The sequence below is a fragment of the Saccostrea cucullata genome, unplaced genomic scaffold (assembly GCF_032062105.1).
Source record: "Saccostrea cucullata isolate Sc308-1 unplaced genomic scaffold, CSIRO_AGI_Scuc_v1 ctg474, whole genome shotgun sequence".
NCBI lineage: Eukaryota > Metazoa > Mollusca > Bivalvia > Ostreida > Ostreidae > Saccostrea > Saccostrea cuccullata.
In genome coordinates, this window is record NW_026928549.1 from 327,975 (window position 1) to 343,886 (window position 15,912).

A 15,912-nucleotide genomic window follows, 5' to 3' on the forward strand; every position below is an offset into this window, starting at 1 on the left:
GACATATAGTAAAATGTAAAACAAATCATTAAGGGGGATCGCCTAATATTAAACAATACAGGTTACATGTACATAGGTGAAAGGTACAAGTGTGATCCTCCTGAGACTGACTAGAAATTTACATGCAGTGAACATATCAGAGTATATGTAAATATGTTCACCTAAAATCTATTGTATACTATATAAATGGTGCCTGTTTTGGATGGTAACATTTGAAATTGACACCCCAAGGAAAACCATTGTCAACCGACGCGTCAGCGGAGGTTGACAATGGTTTTCCGAGGGGTGTCAATTTCAAATGTTACCCTTCAAAACAGGCACCATTTATTTTATTATAATGAATGTCTTATTGATTAAGGACGTCAGCAAAAAAAAAAAAACGTCGATCGTCTTTACGTTCATGTATAGAAAGATTTCACACTCACCGGTTCACTAATCTCCTTATTGTTTGTTTGATACTCGAATTAGAGTCATTTATCATATAAAGCTTCGTTATTTCTGGCTTGCAAGCATGTTTCCTACACTCGCAAGCATGTATCGTCTGTCTTTTGTTGTTTTCAAGTAAGCTTTATCGGACGCAAGCTTTTATTGACGTCAAGTTAATTCCGGTTCTTTCAAACGCGCAACTGACGTTTTGAGAATTCTACGGTGAACCGTACGCGCATAATTTCCACGCATATGGCTTTACCGTTGTGTTACCCGTTGTCACGTGTGTTGCTAAGGCTCAGGGTAATCGAACGGATTGTTAACTGCGTCTAAACCAATCAGTTTGTAGTATTTAACATGAAAGTATAATAAAATCAAATATGGCTAACATAACTGATAACTAAATTGGGAACTAGATATCACTATGGTAATCGTGATTTTCTTGTTAGAATTTTCACTAAGCTATTTTCATACCTACTAAAGTTAAGGTGTAAAGGTTACTTTTTTTTACAAATATGATAGGCAATAATTACCTGCACTGATAACTCTTCATTCTGTAATACACTGAAGAAAAAAGAAGTTTCAAAAATTGGCATCATATGTAACGTACGTTTTTACCATTAGAAATCGGAAAATGATTAATTAGTGGAATCTTCAAGTTTTAATTACTTAACAAAAACATGATATTTTCCTTTTAGATGCAAGGATGGTGCTTAGAAAACTTCTGATTTATAAAGCACTGGCGACTATAAACATAAAGTAGCACTTTTGTATTCAGTACTTGTCACAGGGCCGATATATTGATGTCTTCCTTATTTATTCAACACCATAGTTTTTTTTCTACTATGATAAATTAAAATCTTGAATGACACTCTTATTGCTGAAGGATCATGAAAATGTCTCAGGTTAGGTTAACATTCCAAGTATAACTTTAGCTTTGTGTAAGAAAAGGAGGAATGAAATTGGGAGACTGCCGATGCTAAAGAAGAAATTAGTAGTTAGAGTCATCTATTAGTCCTCACTGTATTGTTAAGCTTGACTGTTTGCTTAAAAATTTACTTGGCACTCGTGTATAGATCTTCCTCTGATCTTTCTAATTTCTTTGCTATAATTCAATTTGTAAGGAATCCCCAGTAAAGTGCCAATAGATCAGTGTTGTTTTAATACATATACATGTATCTTATATTTCATCTTTTTATGTTGTTTTACATGCTAAGGAAATTTTTGTTAAGTTAATGTAGAATAATTCATCTTTTATATTGTTTTACAGGCTATAGAGACATTACTGCTGAGTTTATTTTTCATATTTTATATCAATTATGTTGTTTTACAGGCTAGGGACCCAGAAGGACTACCACTGAGTTTCTCCATCATCTCAGGAAATGTCAACAATGATTTCAACATTAATTCGACAACGTAAGTGTGTTTCTACCTTTTTTAACGCAAGAAAATTGAATAATGACAATAACTGGAATGATCAGATTTGAAAAGTTATATTTATAAATAAATATACTATTTCAGAGGAGAAGTTAGATCACAAAGACTACTGGACAGAGAAGCCACCCCTCAGTACACATTAAATATTAGAGTGCAGGATCAGAGTGGACTGGTAAGTGAAATATAGCCAATAAAAATATTCCTTACGGGATTCTCAGTAATAGAAACAAATTTTACTATTTACATTATCAAGTAATAAAATGCTGTGATTTGATTATTTTCCTAAGGATCTAATAAAATAGATATCCCTTGAAAATGGAATGCTTAAGATAAAGTATCAATTCTTGTGATTTATATATTCTTGAGAAAGATATTGAGAACTTTTTCGTGTTTTGATTTTCAGTCCGCACAGACAACCTTGACAATCATAATTCAAGATGTCAACGATAACAATCCTCTTTTTACACCCGCTACTTACACCTTCTCTGTACCTGAGGGAAGATCAAATGAAGATGTCGGAACAGTTACAGTAAGTCGTAGCTCTCTCAGTCGTAGTACATAAAATCAGTTGTTTGTTTCAGTAAACATCTTTGAAGGAAAGTCTAACATATATGTCTTAGTTTCTAGTGCAATATTATAACATGTTTCTTGACCCCAAACGAACATTTTGAGTCGTTTTGATTTTGTAGGCAACAGATGCAGACCAAGGTACAAATGCAAACATTAATTACCAAATATCACCTTTTTCATCTACTGGTTCTTCTAGTTTGTAAGTATAATAATCTTTGCTGCTTTTTGAAGAAAGGAAACATTCAGAATATGAATAGAACCAGGGTTCTTTGAATGCTGATTAGAACAGAGATCAACTAAATCTGACCTTCTTAACTTTCGACAGATTTACCATTTTACCATCTGGACTAATAAGAACAACCACTCCACTAGACTACGAAACAAGAAATTCCCATGTGATTCTTGTTCTGGGCATTGATGGAGGAGCTAGTAGTAGAACAGGAACAGCTACTGTCACTATCAACGTTCAGGATGTACAAGACACCATTCCTTTGTTTACAGAGACTAACATTGTCCGCTCTATTCCTGAACGACAGTCAATTGGTACATCTGTTGTGCAAGTCACGGTATGGGCAACTTTATTTATTAATGAATGGTATTAACTATGAGAAAATCATTTACCGTATAGCGGTTTATTATAGCGGGTTGCTAATTTTGGCTTGCTTTGGCGCTTTGATAGTCATGATAGTAGCCCGCTAAAATTTAATCGCTAAGATATTGAGTACTTTTCTTAGTGTTCACCTGGAAAGAGCTGAAACCCTGTGTCCGCTAAAATAAATTGCGCCAAAATTTTTGGCATACTTTTGAGCAGACGAAACGCCAAATTTTACACCCGCCACGAAAACCGCTATACGTACGGTATTTCCTTCTATCAAATAAGGATGCTGTTATCATGCTCTGAGCTAACGGAAAATTTCCGGTTTTAGTTTCTGTTTTATTTGTTTTTAAGTGCGAATTTAGTCCGATAGTGGTTGATACTGACCAAAACATTATGGATTTTGTAGGCCTTGGACCAGGATGTAGTTGATCGGATCACTTACAAATTCAGTGCAGGAGAATTCAGTGTCTTTAGTGTCAACCAGAATAGTGGCCTGATTACAAACAACCAACTTCTCCAGTATGAGACTAAAACTAGTTATGTGTTCCAAGTGACAACAGTTGAAGGAGAAGGTTCCAATGCTTTGTCTGCAACAGCAACAGTCACCATAAATCTAGAGGTATGGTGTAAACATTTTGAGCTACAAATAAAACAAAGTTATGAAAATTTTCTCAAAGATTATGTCGACAAAATAGATTAACAATGATTGGCAGTTTTTGTCATGGCTTTATTGATCAATAGTCAAAATGAATTATCAATACAATGATGTACTCAAGGTATCAATACAATGATGTACATAAGGTATCAATGCAATGATATACACAAAGTGTATATTGAATAACTGCTACTAAATGGGTACAATGATAGTTCAATGGTATTCAAGGATATTCAATGATATGCAACAATATTCAATGATATTCAATGGTATCAAATGATACAACAATATTCAATGATTTGCAACGATATTCAACGATATTCAATGATATGCAATGGTATTCAATGATATTCAATGGTATCAAATGATACAACAATATTCAATGATACAACGATATTCAATGATATACAACTATATTCAATGATATGCAACAATATTCAATGATATACAATGATATTCTATGATATACAATGATACCTGCATAGCAATGAGCAGGTAACGATGTATTACCAGGACCATGAACTACATCGACTTTTTCAACAGTGAATGATGTAGAAGGTTCATAGAATGACATAAGCCCAATTATTGGCCACGGACCCTGGAAGATAACAGGATCAGCAGCGAGCTTCTAGCAAAATTCGGTTCACAGTCCATAAGAAGTCCAAGTACACTGCCGTTAAATGATACCTAAAAATAGCCATGACGCTTATGGATTCTTTAGCTGGTAGCCAAGGAATCAAACGTAACAGATTCTTTTGCTGGTAGCCAAGTGGAACGGATGTAACGGATTCATCTGCTGGTAGCCAACGAATCAAATGTAATTGATTCTTCGTTTGGTAGCCAAGAGGAAATGTAATGGAGTCTTCTGCTGGTAGTCAAGGGAAAAGATGTAACGCATTCTTCTGTTGGTAGCCAAGGGAATGGATGACGACTGGAAAAAAGAAATCAAAGACAGCAGCAACAACTTTGTCAAAATAAAATAACAACTTATTAAAATCTGGTGAATGGGGAGGGTGGGTGGGATGCTGAGCTTCAATGGATGACAGAGATGGAAAAGGAAGAGTAAAATGCACATGCGTAATGGATGTGGCTAAGCAGTTATATACATCTGCATGAGAGTTATCTTTCCTGGACCATATCTCTATTTGTCTCCATAACATGACTTAACTCATACTGAGTTAAGTCTGATTATGTCGACAAAATAGATTAACAATGATTGGCAGTTTTTGTCATGGCTTTATTGATCAATAGTCAAAATGAATTATCAATACAATGATGTACTCAAGGTATCAATACAATGATGTACATAAGGTATCAATGCAATGATATACACAAAGGTATATTGAATAACTGCTACTAAATGGGTACAATGATAGTTCAATGGTATTCAAGGATATTCAATGATATGCAACAATATTCAATGATATTCAATGGTATCCAATGATACAACAATATTCAATGATTTGCAACGATATTCAATGATATGCAACGATATTCAATGGTATCCAATGATACAACAATATTCAATGATTTGCAACGATATTCAACGATATTCAATGATATGCAATGGTATTCAATGATATTCAATGGTATCAAATGATACAACAATATTCAATGATACAACGATATTCAATGATATACAACGATATTCAATGATATGCAACAATATTCAATGATATTCTATGATATACAATGATACCTGCATAGCAATGAGCAGGTAACGATGTATTACCAGGACCATGAACTACATCGACTTTTTCAACAGTGAATGATGTAGAAGGTTCATAGAATGACATAAGCCCAATTATTGGCCACGGACCCTGGAAGATAACAGGATCAGCAGCGAGCTTCTAGCAAAATTCGGCCATATGTCTTCACATGAGACCTAATAAAGCTGAGCATGTGAAGACATCCGCCACATGCGGGCAAATTTTGCCCATGCCATGACAAAACTGCAATTGATTACAGTTCTGCAGAATTAATCGCTCTTTGTCGTATGCAGTATACCATAGAACAAGAGCATTTCATATGATTAATTAATCGTTATATGATTCATTTAAAGTGATATTGTGAATGTTTGGTTCCACCTGTTCCCAGGTCATTTCTCTTGACCAAACCAATGATATGGATGTTGTGTTGTTAAAATTTCAACTCATTATCAGAATTGACTATGACTATAATCAGATGTAGGTTAAATGCATTGGATTTCTATCTACCTTTAATCTTTATATCATCTTCAAACAATCCTGATGGATGCAATTGTGTTGCACGCACAATTCTAAGTGACTGAGACTTAAATGTCTTATTGTCCATGCAACAAATTGAATAGATTTTGCAACAATGAAGTAGTTTGGTAATTGAAAATAATTGCTTACCACCGAGGTGAACAGAATTAAACCTCGAGTGTTGGGTCTGACTAGTAGCTTTGGAGTGTTTTAAATAAAGTAGATGTTTTTTGGTTTGCATGCTGATTAGTTTTTTGGACCACTTACATTCATTTAAATTTGAGTTTTCTGTAACTAACCATCTTTGATGGCCAACACCAATGATTTTTTTTTTGTTGTTGATAAAACTGTAAACTCACTAAGTCTAAGAAGGTCGAAAATTGCTAAGTGAAGGCCAGAGTAAACAACGTTGTTTCATACAAGTTTGACAAACTGATGGGAGACATTTTGTTATGTGATTAATCAAAGAATAGCCCTCAAATATGTTCCTAACAATAAATGTTTCGTAGTATCGGTCTGGAAATGTATTTGGATATCATAGCTGATGGCGCTAATATAGCATCATACAGTTGCATGTGCCATAGGAATGACTGCAAAGTAAACTATATGGTTGATAAGCTGGTATACAAAAGGAGCCAAAGTATTTGTAAGGAGTTGAAAGTGCTGCATTCAATATAGAAGAGATTAAATAATTTCTTTGTTAACTGTGAAGGGCATTTTTCAGCCATAGTGCCAAGATTTGAAAGATCCCATTGAAATCAGGAAATAGACGAGAGTCTGCAGTAACATTCTTGTAACCTGAACTGTGTTCCCCTTTGATTTAAATGTTATTTTGAAACATAACACTAGTAATCTTAATTAACTAATAATGTCTTGAAAATCTTCTAGACTGGGAATTTGAATTGAAAATTTTGGTATCATTATTATTAATTATTATATTTATTTATTTATTTATTTATTTATTTATTTATTTATTGTGATGTGTAATAAATATGGTTTAATTTGTAAGATTTATATATAGACCAAGAAATGTTAAATAAGTGGTTGGGCCTTCAGTTTAAATCTGAATTAACTGGAATCTCCATTTTCTGAAATTTATGTAGCAAGGCTTTAGATAGATTCGACCAATCTGACGAGTTCTTGGAACCCACAAAAGAAAATCATTTAAGTAATTAATTATATTTGAAATTTTAATCTAATGGAGTATTCATGTTTACCCGACATTAGTTCATTTCTATTACTTGATCAAAAGAGGCACATAATTCCAGCATAATGCCATGCCAATGAAATCATTTTTTTTTTTTTTGAGGAAGGGGGGCAAATTGAATTGGGGGGATGCTGATTGGACTGTGTTTGATTAGACCTTTGCCTACTGATTGGTGATGGGGAGCTGTTTATGTTTGAGCAACAATGAATTCGGGGGTAATTTTAATTGATGAGACATGCCTTTATTAATGTTTAAGTGTAAAGTATGTTTGTTGAATTTGCATGAAATTTGACATGTACAATAAGAATAGCTCAGCATTTACTGAGCCCCGACATAAGGAATTTAATTCTTTAACATTTTAAGACTTAATTATATTCTAACCAACCCCTGTAGTATATCAACAGGCCCCTAGTCTAATTACAGTGTATTAGCATATAGGCCTAATTGAGGATGCCATGAATGTCAACTGAGTGCCTCGTCAAAGAGACCCTAACTAATATCAATAACGCATCAGACCACATTTAAATGGAAGTAGTTTTCTTTGTACTTTGCTTTGGCTGCATAATTAACTGACCATCAACAATGGAGAATTTTTTGTTCATTTATTGATCACTTTCTGACAGCACAGTTTATCAATCCTATGTATTCCTTAATCCGCAATTTTTTTTTTTTTTTTTTTAAATTATTATTATTGCTGTGGGACATGTACTGTCCAATCAAGAGTAACACTTATTAATGTTTGAGAGAGCTTCCCCTTGTATGGAATGCATTGCCTTAGTTTGAGCAACATAAAAAGCATATAACCCCTTCAATGGCAAAGATTTTAAGCATTTCTAGACAAATTGATATGAAGATTAAAATGCATTTTTCGGGGTATTTCTTGTAGTTATATATATATCAATGATATATATTCTGAAAGCAGGTACTGTGTTGTTTCTGAAAATTATAAAATTCATTTCAGTTGCTATGGTCACAAATTACACTATAACCGTGCTAGAATTTCTATTCATTAAATAATGAGTTTCATTCTAGTTTTTTTTTTTTTTTTTTTTTTTTTTTTTTTTTGCTTAGTTAAATATATTAAAAAATATTTTATTGTTGTTTTGAAAATTATGAAGGTTGGGATGAAAACACCAGAATTTAGCATTCTTACAAATAAAATGTTATCCCTGCATTGATTTCAATAATGGCAAAAACGCTTAAATAGTGTGCAAAGTTTTACTCAAGCTAGCAAAATACTGTTACATGTACAACCAAAAAAAAATTTTTTTTTTTTTTTTTTTTTTTTTTGTATTTTGTATATTATTTTACTGTATGAATGGTTTTTTTTTTTTTTTAAAACCACTTTACTTGTTTTTCACGTCAGAAGCGTAGAAATACATATATGCCATGCAAGGGGCATATTCATACAGAATGTATTTGTAAGACATTGTCCCATAAAATTTATAGGCCTCATGTGAGGGAAAACAGTGTAATATGCCAGTTGACCCCATATTGACCCGGCAATGAGTAATAAATTTTGAAAATTATATAAAAGTCATCTATTACCTGACTGACTTGCAATGGTTGCCAAAGTGAATAAGGAGTTAAATTCAACGAAGAGCCAAGAGTTACACATGATGCCTGCGATGCTGTAGAACGTCTGTTGCCATGGTTGCTGAACATGATGTTAATGCAGTTGTTGGGGGCCACTTCCTATGTTGATACTTTAGCTGTGTATGCCCATGTAGTTCACACATAGAGTGATATGGATGGACCCTTAGGTATGGATCCATTTCCAAGTTCGAAGTGTTTTCGTGTGGCTTCCAGTATTGTTTTGTTTTCTTGCACAGTCTTGTTCTACTATGTTGTGATGTTTGTAAATTCTGAAGCATTCTTTCCCATTATACTCAATCATGATGCAACTCTTATGTTGTCATCTTTTTCAATCAGAGCTGTGTATCTATTTCATAGTTCTCCCATTGTGACTGAAAAATTTTTAATTACTTTTGAGATCTCCCCTGATTTCCATTTCGGAAATTTTATGCTGCCATGTTTTGATCACGTGATTTCTATTTTCTCTCCTGCACACGTGTGTGCCAGTAATATCTCTGCGGTCAGGGTTGTTTTCTGTTATCATGCTTGAAAATCAGTATGCCAGTATCAGAATATTTAGTTACAAGTCTGATGAAATTCACGGAAAGCCTGGAATATCAATGTTTTCATACCAGAGTTCAAGATAAATCCTTTCCAATCAGTTCTTTGTTTGCAGTTCCCGCGTGTTTAACCTAACACGTTAGCATCACAAAACATCACATAACATCACTGCTTGTACTCACATTTATCAAAAGAGTCATTTAGGCTTTCAAAACGCCTCGCATATCGCTTGTCCTCACTAAATGTCTGTGTATAAGTTATGCTAACGAAATAAATCACTTGCAAATATTCAATGCTGAGCTTCAATGGATGACAGAGATGGAAAAGGAAGAGTAAAATGCACATGCGTAATGGATGTGGCTAAGCAGTTATATACATCTGCATGAGAGTTATCTTTCCTGGACCATATCTCTATTTGTCTCCATAACATGACTTAACTCATATTGAGTTAAGTCTGATTAATAAAAAGGACTCCGCTTTCTTTTTTTTCAGGATAGGCCTCTTTAATATGGAGGTTTTTTTAGCTTGACTTTCAAATTATTAAAGGTCACAATTTATTCAATTCGTTGTACAAATCTGTAGAAATTATTTACCAGAATAACTATCCCTATTTGGTAAATTAAACAAATCATATTTTATTGTCATGAAAATAATTTACGGACTTATTATATTTGCTAGTAGTTATTTTATACATCGAATGCGTAAGTGTCCATAGTAATTGGCTTTATTTGTCTTAATTGTTGCAGAACTGTGGTATTTTAACGCGGTTATACCTTTGTCAAAATCTTATTATTATATTTTGTTTAATTTATCAATAGTAAAATATAATCTGTTTGACAGAGAGAGAGAGACAAGTGACCATCTCGTTTTCCTTGTAACAAACTTTGTATTAACGGGTGTAACGTCAAAATGGTGCTACTGAGATGATTGCGAATGAGTTACATTGACTATAATGTGAAGTGATTGTTAATCAATTCAAACGCGTGAAATTTCATGGATGGGTTTATAATGTTACTAGTGTGTAAATCACATTGACATATCATGAATGATTTTTTATGAAACATGGCTAGTGGTGAGGTTAACATCTCTTTATATTGTTATTATCAAAGCTTTACTCTGTCATTGGATCTTATCATGTGGTGGCGGATCCAGAAATTTTGCAAAAGGGGGCCGACCAGTTTGAGGTCAGGGTAGGGACCCACAGCCACTTCAAAAAAAAAAAATGATTTATGTGTGTATTTTTTGGAATCAAAAAAAGGGGAGCGCCAGTGACATTGCCCTTGGGTGTTGCCCTCGAGAAATATGATTCTCCAAGGGCGATGAAATCTTTATGTCTCGCTTACTAAAAAAAAGTAAAAATATTAAATAAATTTTCTATGATGTCTATGAAAATTGAAAAGAAAACTGCATCCCTGCCATTTTAAAGGTGCATAGACACCGATTTGTCTGCGCTCACCTCTGAACACGGACTGATTTTATACTTTATACTTATAAAGATTTTAAATCTTTTCTATTCCAACATTTTTACTCAGAATTTTCATTAATAAACATCAAAATTGCCACTTTTCTAAAGTATTAAGAATATGTCAATCAAACCCGTCCAGAAATTCGACGTTTCAATAACTTTGAGATGAAAAAAGATTTTTATTATATTTTCTTGAGAAATGCTATCACGATATATAAGTCGTGATATTATATAGAAATTTTGAGATAATATTAGTTTCAAATCTGTCTCTATACACCTTTAAATTCTTTCGAAAACTTTTATTTTTGCAACAAGGTTCTAGAAGTTTGAAATATGTAAATTATCTTAAAGGACATCAACAATTATCCTCCAGTGATTCAAGCCATGCCTTCAAATATGCAGATTCCTGAAATCGTCCCCATTGGAACCACTATCATCTCTAGTATAACGGCAACAGACGCAGATGGAAAGGTCAGTAAGGTTAAAATTGACTTAATATACAAAACTATAAGCCCTTTCCCACTTCACGGGGCTTCGCAGAGCAGATAATTATTTTAAACGTATGTTTGAAAAATTAATCCCTGAGGAAACTTTCCTGAATCATTGCTTTTAAACACAAAACTTCTCAGCAAACACCGTAAATTTCACATCAGATAGGTCTAAGGGTGTGTTTATGTTCATTCTTACGTCGTTTCTTCGTATCCCTGTGAACTCAAAAGGCGACAACACAAGGTCTTAGATATCTTTTTCATTCTGGGATATTGATTTTATCAAAGTGTAAAAGGTGAATATTATGGACAGTGATTGATCACAAAAACCTACAAACAGAAGGAGGTTGTAAACGCTCTGTATTACCAGAAGTAGGAACATGTGCTTAGAACCGCAAGCATCACTTGCTGTTTACTGAGTACTCTATGTACTTATCTGGAATATTGTACATTCCGTTGACCATTTGTATGAAACACGTCAGCCAAAATACCTAATATTAAGTCTAATTTGCTAACAAGGTAAATAAAATGATGAAGAATTTTAAAAATGCTGACTTTTTTCGAGGTTGTTGAAATCCCTGCACCATGAAGTTATATGTCAGTACAATGAAATTATATGTCAGTAGTCTGTTTAAGTTTTATAAATTGGTCGTACTCCGAGTATTCTCTCTTGGGTATCCAACAAGTTAATCACCCAATGCATTTTAAACGATAAGCGTGAGGACTTTCAACCTTTCTATCATCAACTAACATTATGTAGAAAAATACTAATATCACCTGCCAATGGAGTCCTTTTTCCCCTCATATTTACTTATAATTCTTTTTCTTCCGTATCCAAATTAAAATGCACATACTTTCCATTTTGTATTTGTAGGCCCCAAACAACCAATTTAAATACAGTATAACAAATGATACAACTGCACAGATATATTTCTACATTTATCCAGATTCTGGTCGAATTTTTCTCACACAGACAATACGGGGAATTGGAATCAGCCAATTCAATGTAATCACTCCAATTGTTTTTTTTATCTTATATATAAATATCATATGTATGAAGCTTAAGCATGATGCTCAATTTTTTTTTAAATATCACTAAATGACAATAATTTCAATGAAACAACTTTATGTGTTTTTTTTTGTTTGTTTGTTTTTTTTTTTTTTTTCATGCAAAAGTTACAAATAACAGCAACTGACGGAGGAACTCCGCCATTACGCGGACAAGCGACGTTGGTTATAAACATTAAAGAATCTCCTTATGCAAACGACAGCTGTGCATCAAATTTGTACTCCCCAGTTTTTACTGCACCGTTGTACTTTGTTAATGTTCTAGAAGGAGACTACTCGTTAAACAACAAATTATTGATACAGGTATGCTTAAACTCTTTTTATCGTAAGAATGATTCTCATACAGAAACTTTCAGAAATGAAAGGCAATGGTAATTTTTCTTAAATTTTTGTTGTGGTTAATGATTTGCTATTTTTAAATCTGAACCATTTGATGCGCTTTTCGTTCGGCTTTAGTTTTGTTATTTGTTTTTAGTGTTTTGCAAAGATATGGATTTCAAAGTGGATACTGATATGTTAAATTTCAAAGATGCCTCATTCGATATACAGTTATATATTTACAAAGATACCATGTTCAATTAAAATTTAAAGTAATATCTTGTTCTAATTAAATTTATTTATGTTAGAAATACTTTTAAAATATATAAAATATATCAATACTTACCTATATACAGATTTCTGCCTCAGATAACGACGTTGGTATAAACAGTGAAATAGTATTTGACATCCAAAGCGTTTCCAACAATGGAGCTGGAAAGTTTAAGTTAGTTCAAACCGAACAGGATGAAAAGATCTCTATTGTTTGCAGAAGCAGTATTTGTAGAGGAGAAACTTACGTTATAATACTCCGTGCATCCGACATGGCTCTTCCAATATACAGTAGAAGGTTTGTATTATATGTACTTTTAACGAATGCAGCTATGTGTGTGTTCAGGTTTAATCTGCATATTATTTCTAGGGAAGATGCATCGCTTTTGAAACGAGGGAATGACTTACCTGAAAATGTTTGACAAGCCCAAAAATAAAAGATTGCCGAAACTCGAAAAAATTATTTGGTGGTGGCTGGTAGGACAAGGTTCTAACTTTTTTCAGAAGCAAGTTTTATTCAAAAAGTACCACATTCCCCTGATTTGACCATACTTTTACGAAAGGAGGGCCTTTTCAATAAACCTTATAAGTAGTAAAAAAAGATCCACCTACCCACATCAGACATTACGTGCCTGAAACTTAAATAAAATTTTCATGAGTCTATGATAGAACATACTGTAATCCCCAGTTCTCTAAAAGCATATTATAACATAATATCAAGACTCGAGAACTAGGCATATGTAAAGCAATGATTTCAAGGGGGTTTAATGGAATCTTGGTCACAGACTAACATATATAATTTTTTTGTAAAAAACATCAAGAACTTTCAGCATTTTCTTGATCCATAAGTATCCAAAACATTCTTCCAATTACTTTGTCTTTAACCATAGGAAAACATCATTCTCATATGGGAGATCAGTGCTGGCAAAAAAAAGGAAAATCATTTGAGTTTTAAATATTTTTCGTAGGATTTTAAATTTTAAACACTAGTAAAAGATTTTCTTTAAAGCAGTGTAGAAATATAATGTCTGAATTCCATACCCAGTGCTGTCCTACAATAATGAATATTTCTGTTGTTTCAGAAGTTCTTCAGTTTCAATAGAAGTTAAAGTCGCACCATTTGATGTGCCTTCAACTCGATGTACCCTGAAGTGACATTTGTAAATCAGAATCACATTTCATCATTCCATTTCAAATATTTGAAACTTTCAAGGACATTCAGAAGTAAATAGTTCTAGATATTATGGTTGGACTTCTGACGGATCTAGTTCTCATCTTTCTTAGACCGAAGTTGCTTTTTTATATGTTCAGTAGTTTAGAGAATGAGTTATGCAATATTAAAAAAAAAACAACCAGTGTGAATAGCTGTAGAATCATATAGTTTGTTGATTGTTGTGGATTTTGCTCCATTCGGCAATAAGAAGTAATGCGACTCAGATTTTCTTATAACAAGTAATGAACAATCTTAAGCATTGAATATTGGCAAAATAAAGTAATTAAAAAAGGTCGAGAATACATGACTCAGTCATATACACCGCTTTAGTGTGGTAAGTCAGGTAGTCACGTAATAACATGTATAAATAGCACCATGTATACAATCTTTTCCAATTCTTTGACAAGCGCTATTCACGAGAAGTGAAAATTGCGAGTCATATGGATAAGAAATCTGGAGGCCTGGTGACCTGTATTCGGCAATGGTAATAAAGATCTGACACGCTTCCCAAATTACGAGAAAAAATCAAAATCTCAGGAACTTCAAATTCAATTTTCTCATTTTTCCGATGGGTAAAGCCAGGCTATATGTTGAAATAGATAAAATCAGAATTTACACTTTCATACAATCATACAATGTTAATTTCTCAATTTCCCAAAAAAAAATTGCTTTGTTGCACTTAGTAAACTATAATTGATAATGATATGCAAACCTCTGTAAGTATTTAATTACAGTTTGCTACAATGATTACTCCGAGTTTTCTGAAATGGAATTACAAGTGTAATGGAGAGAATATAAGATAATTCTAAAATATTAATGTTGAACTCACAGCTATAGAAAAAAAAACATTTCAATATCTATAGCAGAGCCATTAAAAAGTAGAAATGATGTTGGACTTGGAAACATTCTCCAAAGCATCCAGTTAAATATTACATGGAATAAACACACAGAACAAAAGAATAAGAGAAGCATTCTGCAGCAACCTTATTGGAGAAAAATCATAGATGCGGAGCTATGGTCCATCTAAAAAAAACTTGGAGAAAGGTGAACATAGAATCTACGACAGAGACAAATGATGAGGTGAATGCCCTTGTATGGACAAGGATGAATAAGCAAGCGCGTAAATAAAGGGAAATTAAATGAAAAGTTGCTCCTTAAAACAGGAAGTCACAAAGTACTCATGTTCACGTTTTATATTATTTAGGATTGAATGTAGATTTTTAATTTTTTTGTTTATTTCACAGTCCTTAAGCTAGACTAAATATTTAATAGATGGTCAAAGTTTCACGAAGGAAAAATCTAATTTGAAAGGTCATTATAAAAAGTATTTTCAATGAAAAGGTAAGCAAGAAGAACACTGTCGATTGACGAAAAAAGAAACAAATAATACAATACAATATTGTTAACAGGGCTAAAAGTGGGACAGAAAAGTTCCAGATGTGATATAAGATGCCTAGGAAGAGTATGTATCCCTGTCTATCGGTCACACAAGCGTTCAGTCCTTTGTATTTGTAAAATAGACTGATTATTAAGTATTCATTATCAATTACAAGATAATGACCTACCATTTGATACAAAATACTGTAGGTTAAATGAAATGCAACCAAAAATAGGTTATATTTGTTAATAAGGTACGCCATTAAAACGACAGAATGCTGTTGAAAAAACGTACATTTAACAATTCACATGTAAATCTCGAGTCGACATATGAGTGAAAGTAGCTATTGACAATATTATAAAAACGTTAAGTTGATATCGTATAAATATAGCTTTTTGATGAGGTCGATCCATAGATATATCAACTTTGCAGAAATGCAACTCGACCAAGCACGAAGA

General features: G+C 33.1%; 1 protein-coding gene across 1 annotated transcript in view; it reads left to right on the top strand.

The window, feature by feature from the left end:
• Nucleotides 1–14,394, top strand: part of LOC134277908 (cadherin-99C-like) — a 32,453-nt gene extending 18,059 nt beyond the window's left edge. The window contains 11 exon segments of the mRNA XM_062760202.1: nucleotides 1,760–1,842; nucleotides 1,948–2,035; nucleotides 2,267–2,392; nucleotides 2,553–2,632; nucleotides 2,759–2,999; nucleotides 3,438–3,650; nucleotides 11,071–11,190; nucleotides 12,082–12,213; nucleotides 12,384–12,578; nucleotides 12,950–13,161; nucleotides 13,946–14,394. Coding sequence (XP_062616186.1) covers nucleotides 1,760–1,842; nucleotides 1,948–2,035; nucleotides 2,267–2,392; nucleotides 2,553–2,632; nucleotides 2,759–2,999; nucleotides 3,438–3,650; nucleotides 11,071–11,190; nucleotides 12,082–12,213; nucleotides 12,384–12,578; nucleotides 12,950–13,161; nucleotides 13,946–14,018 — 1,563 coding nt within the window. The 3' untranslated portion in view covers nucleotides 14,019–14,394.
• The last annotated feature ends 1,518 nt before the right edge of the window (nucleotides 14,395–15,912 follow it).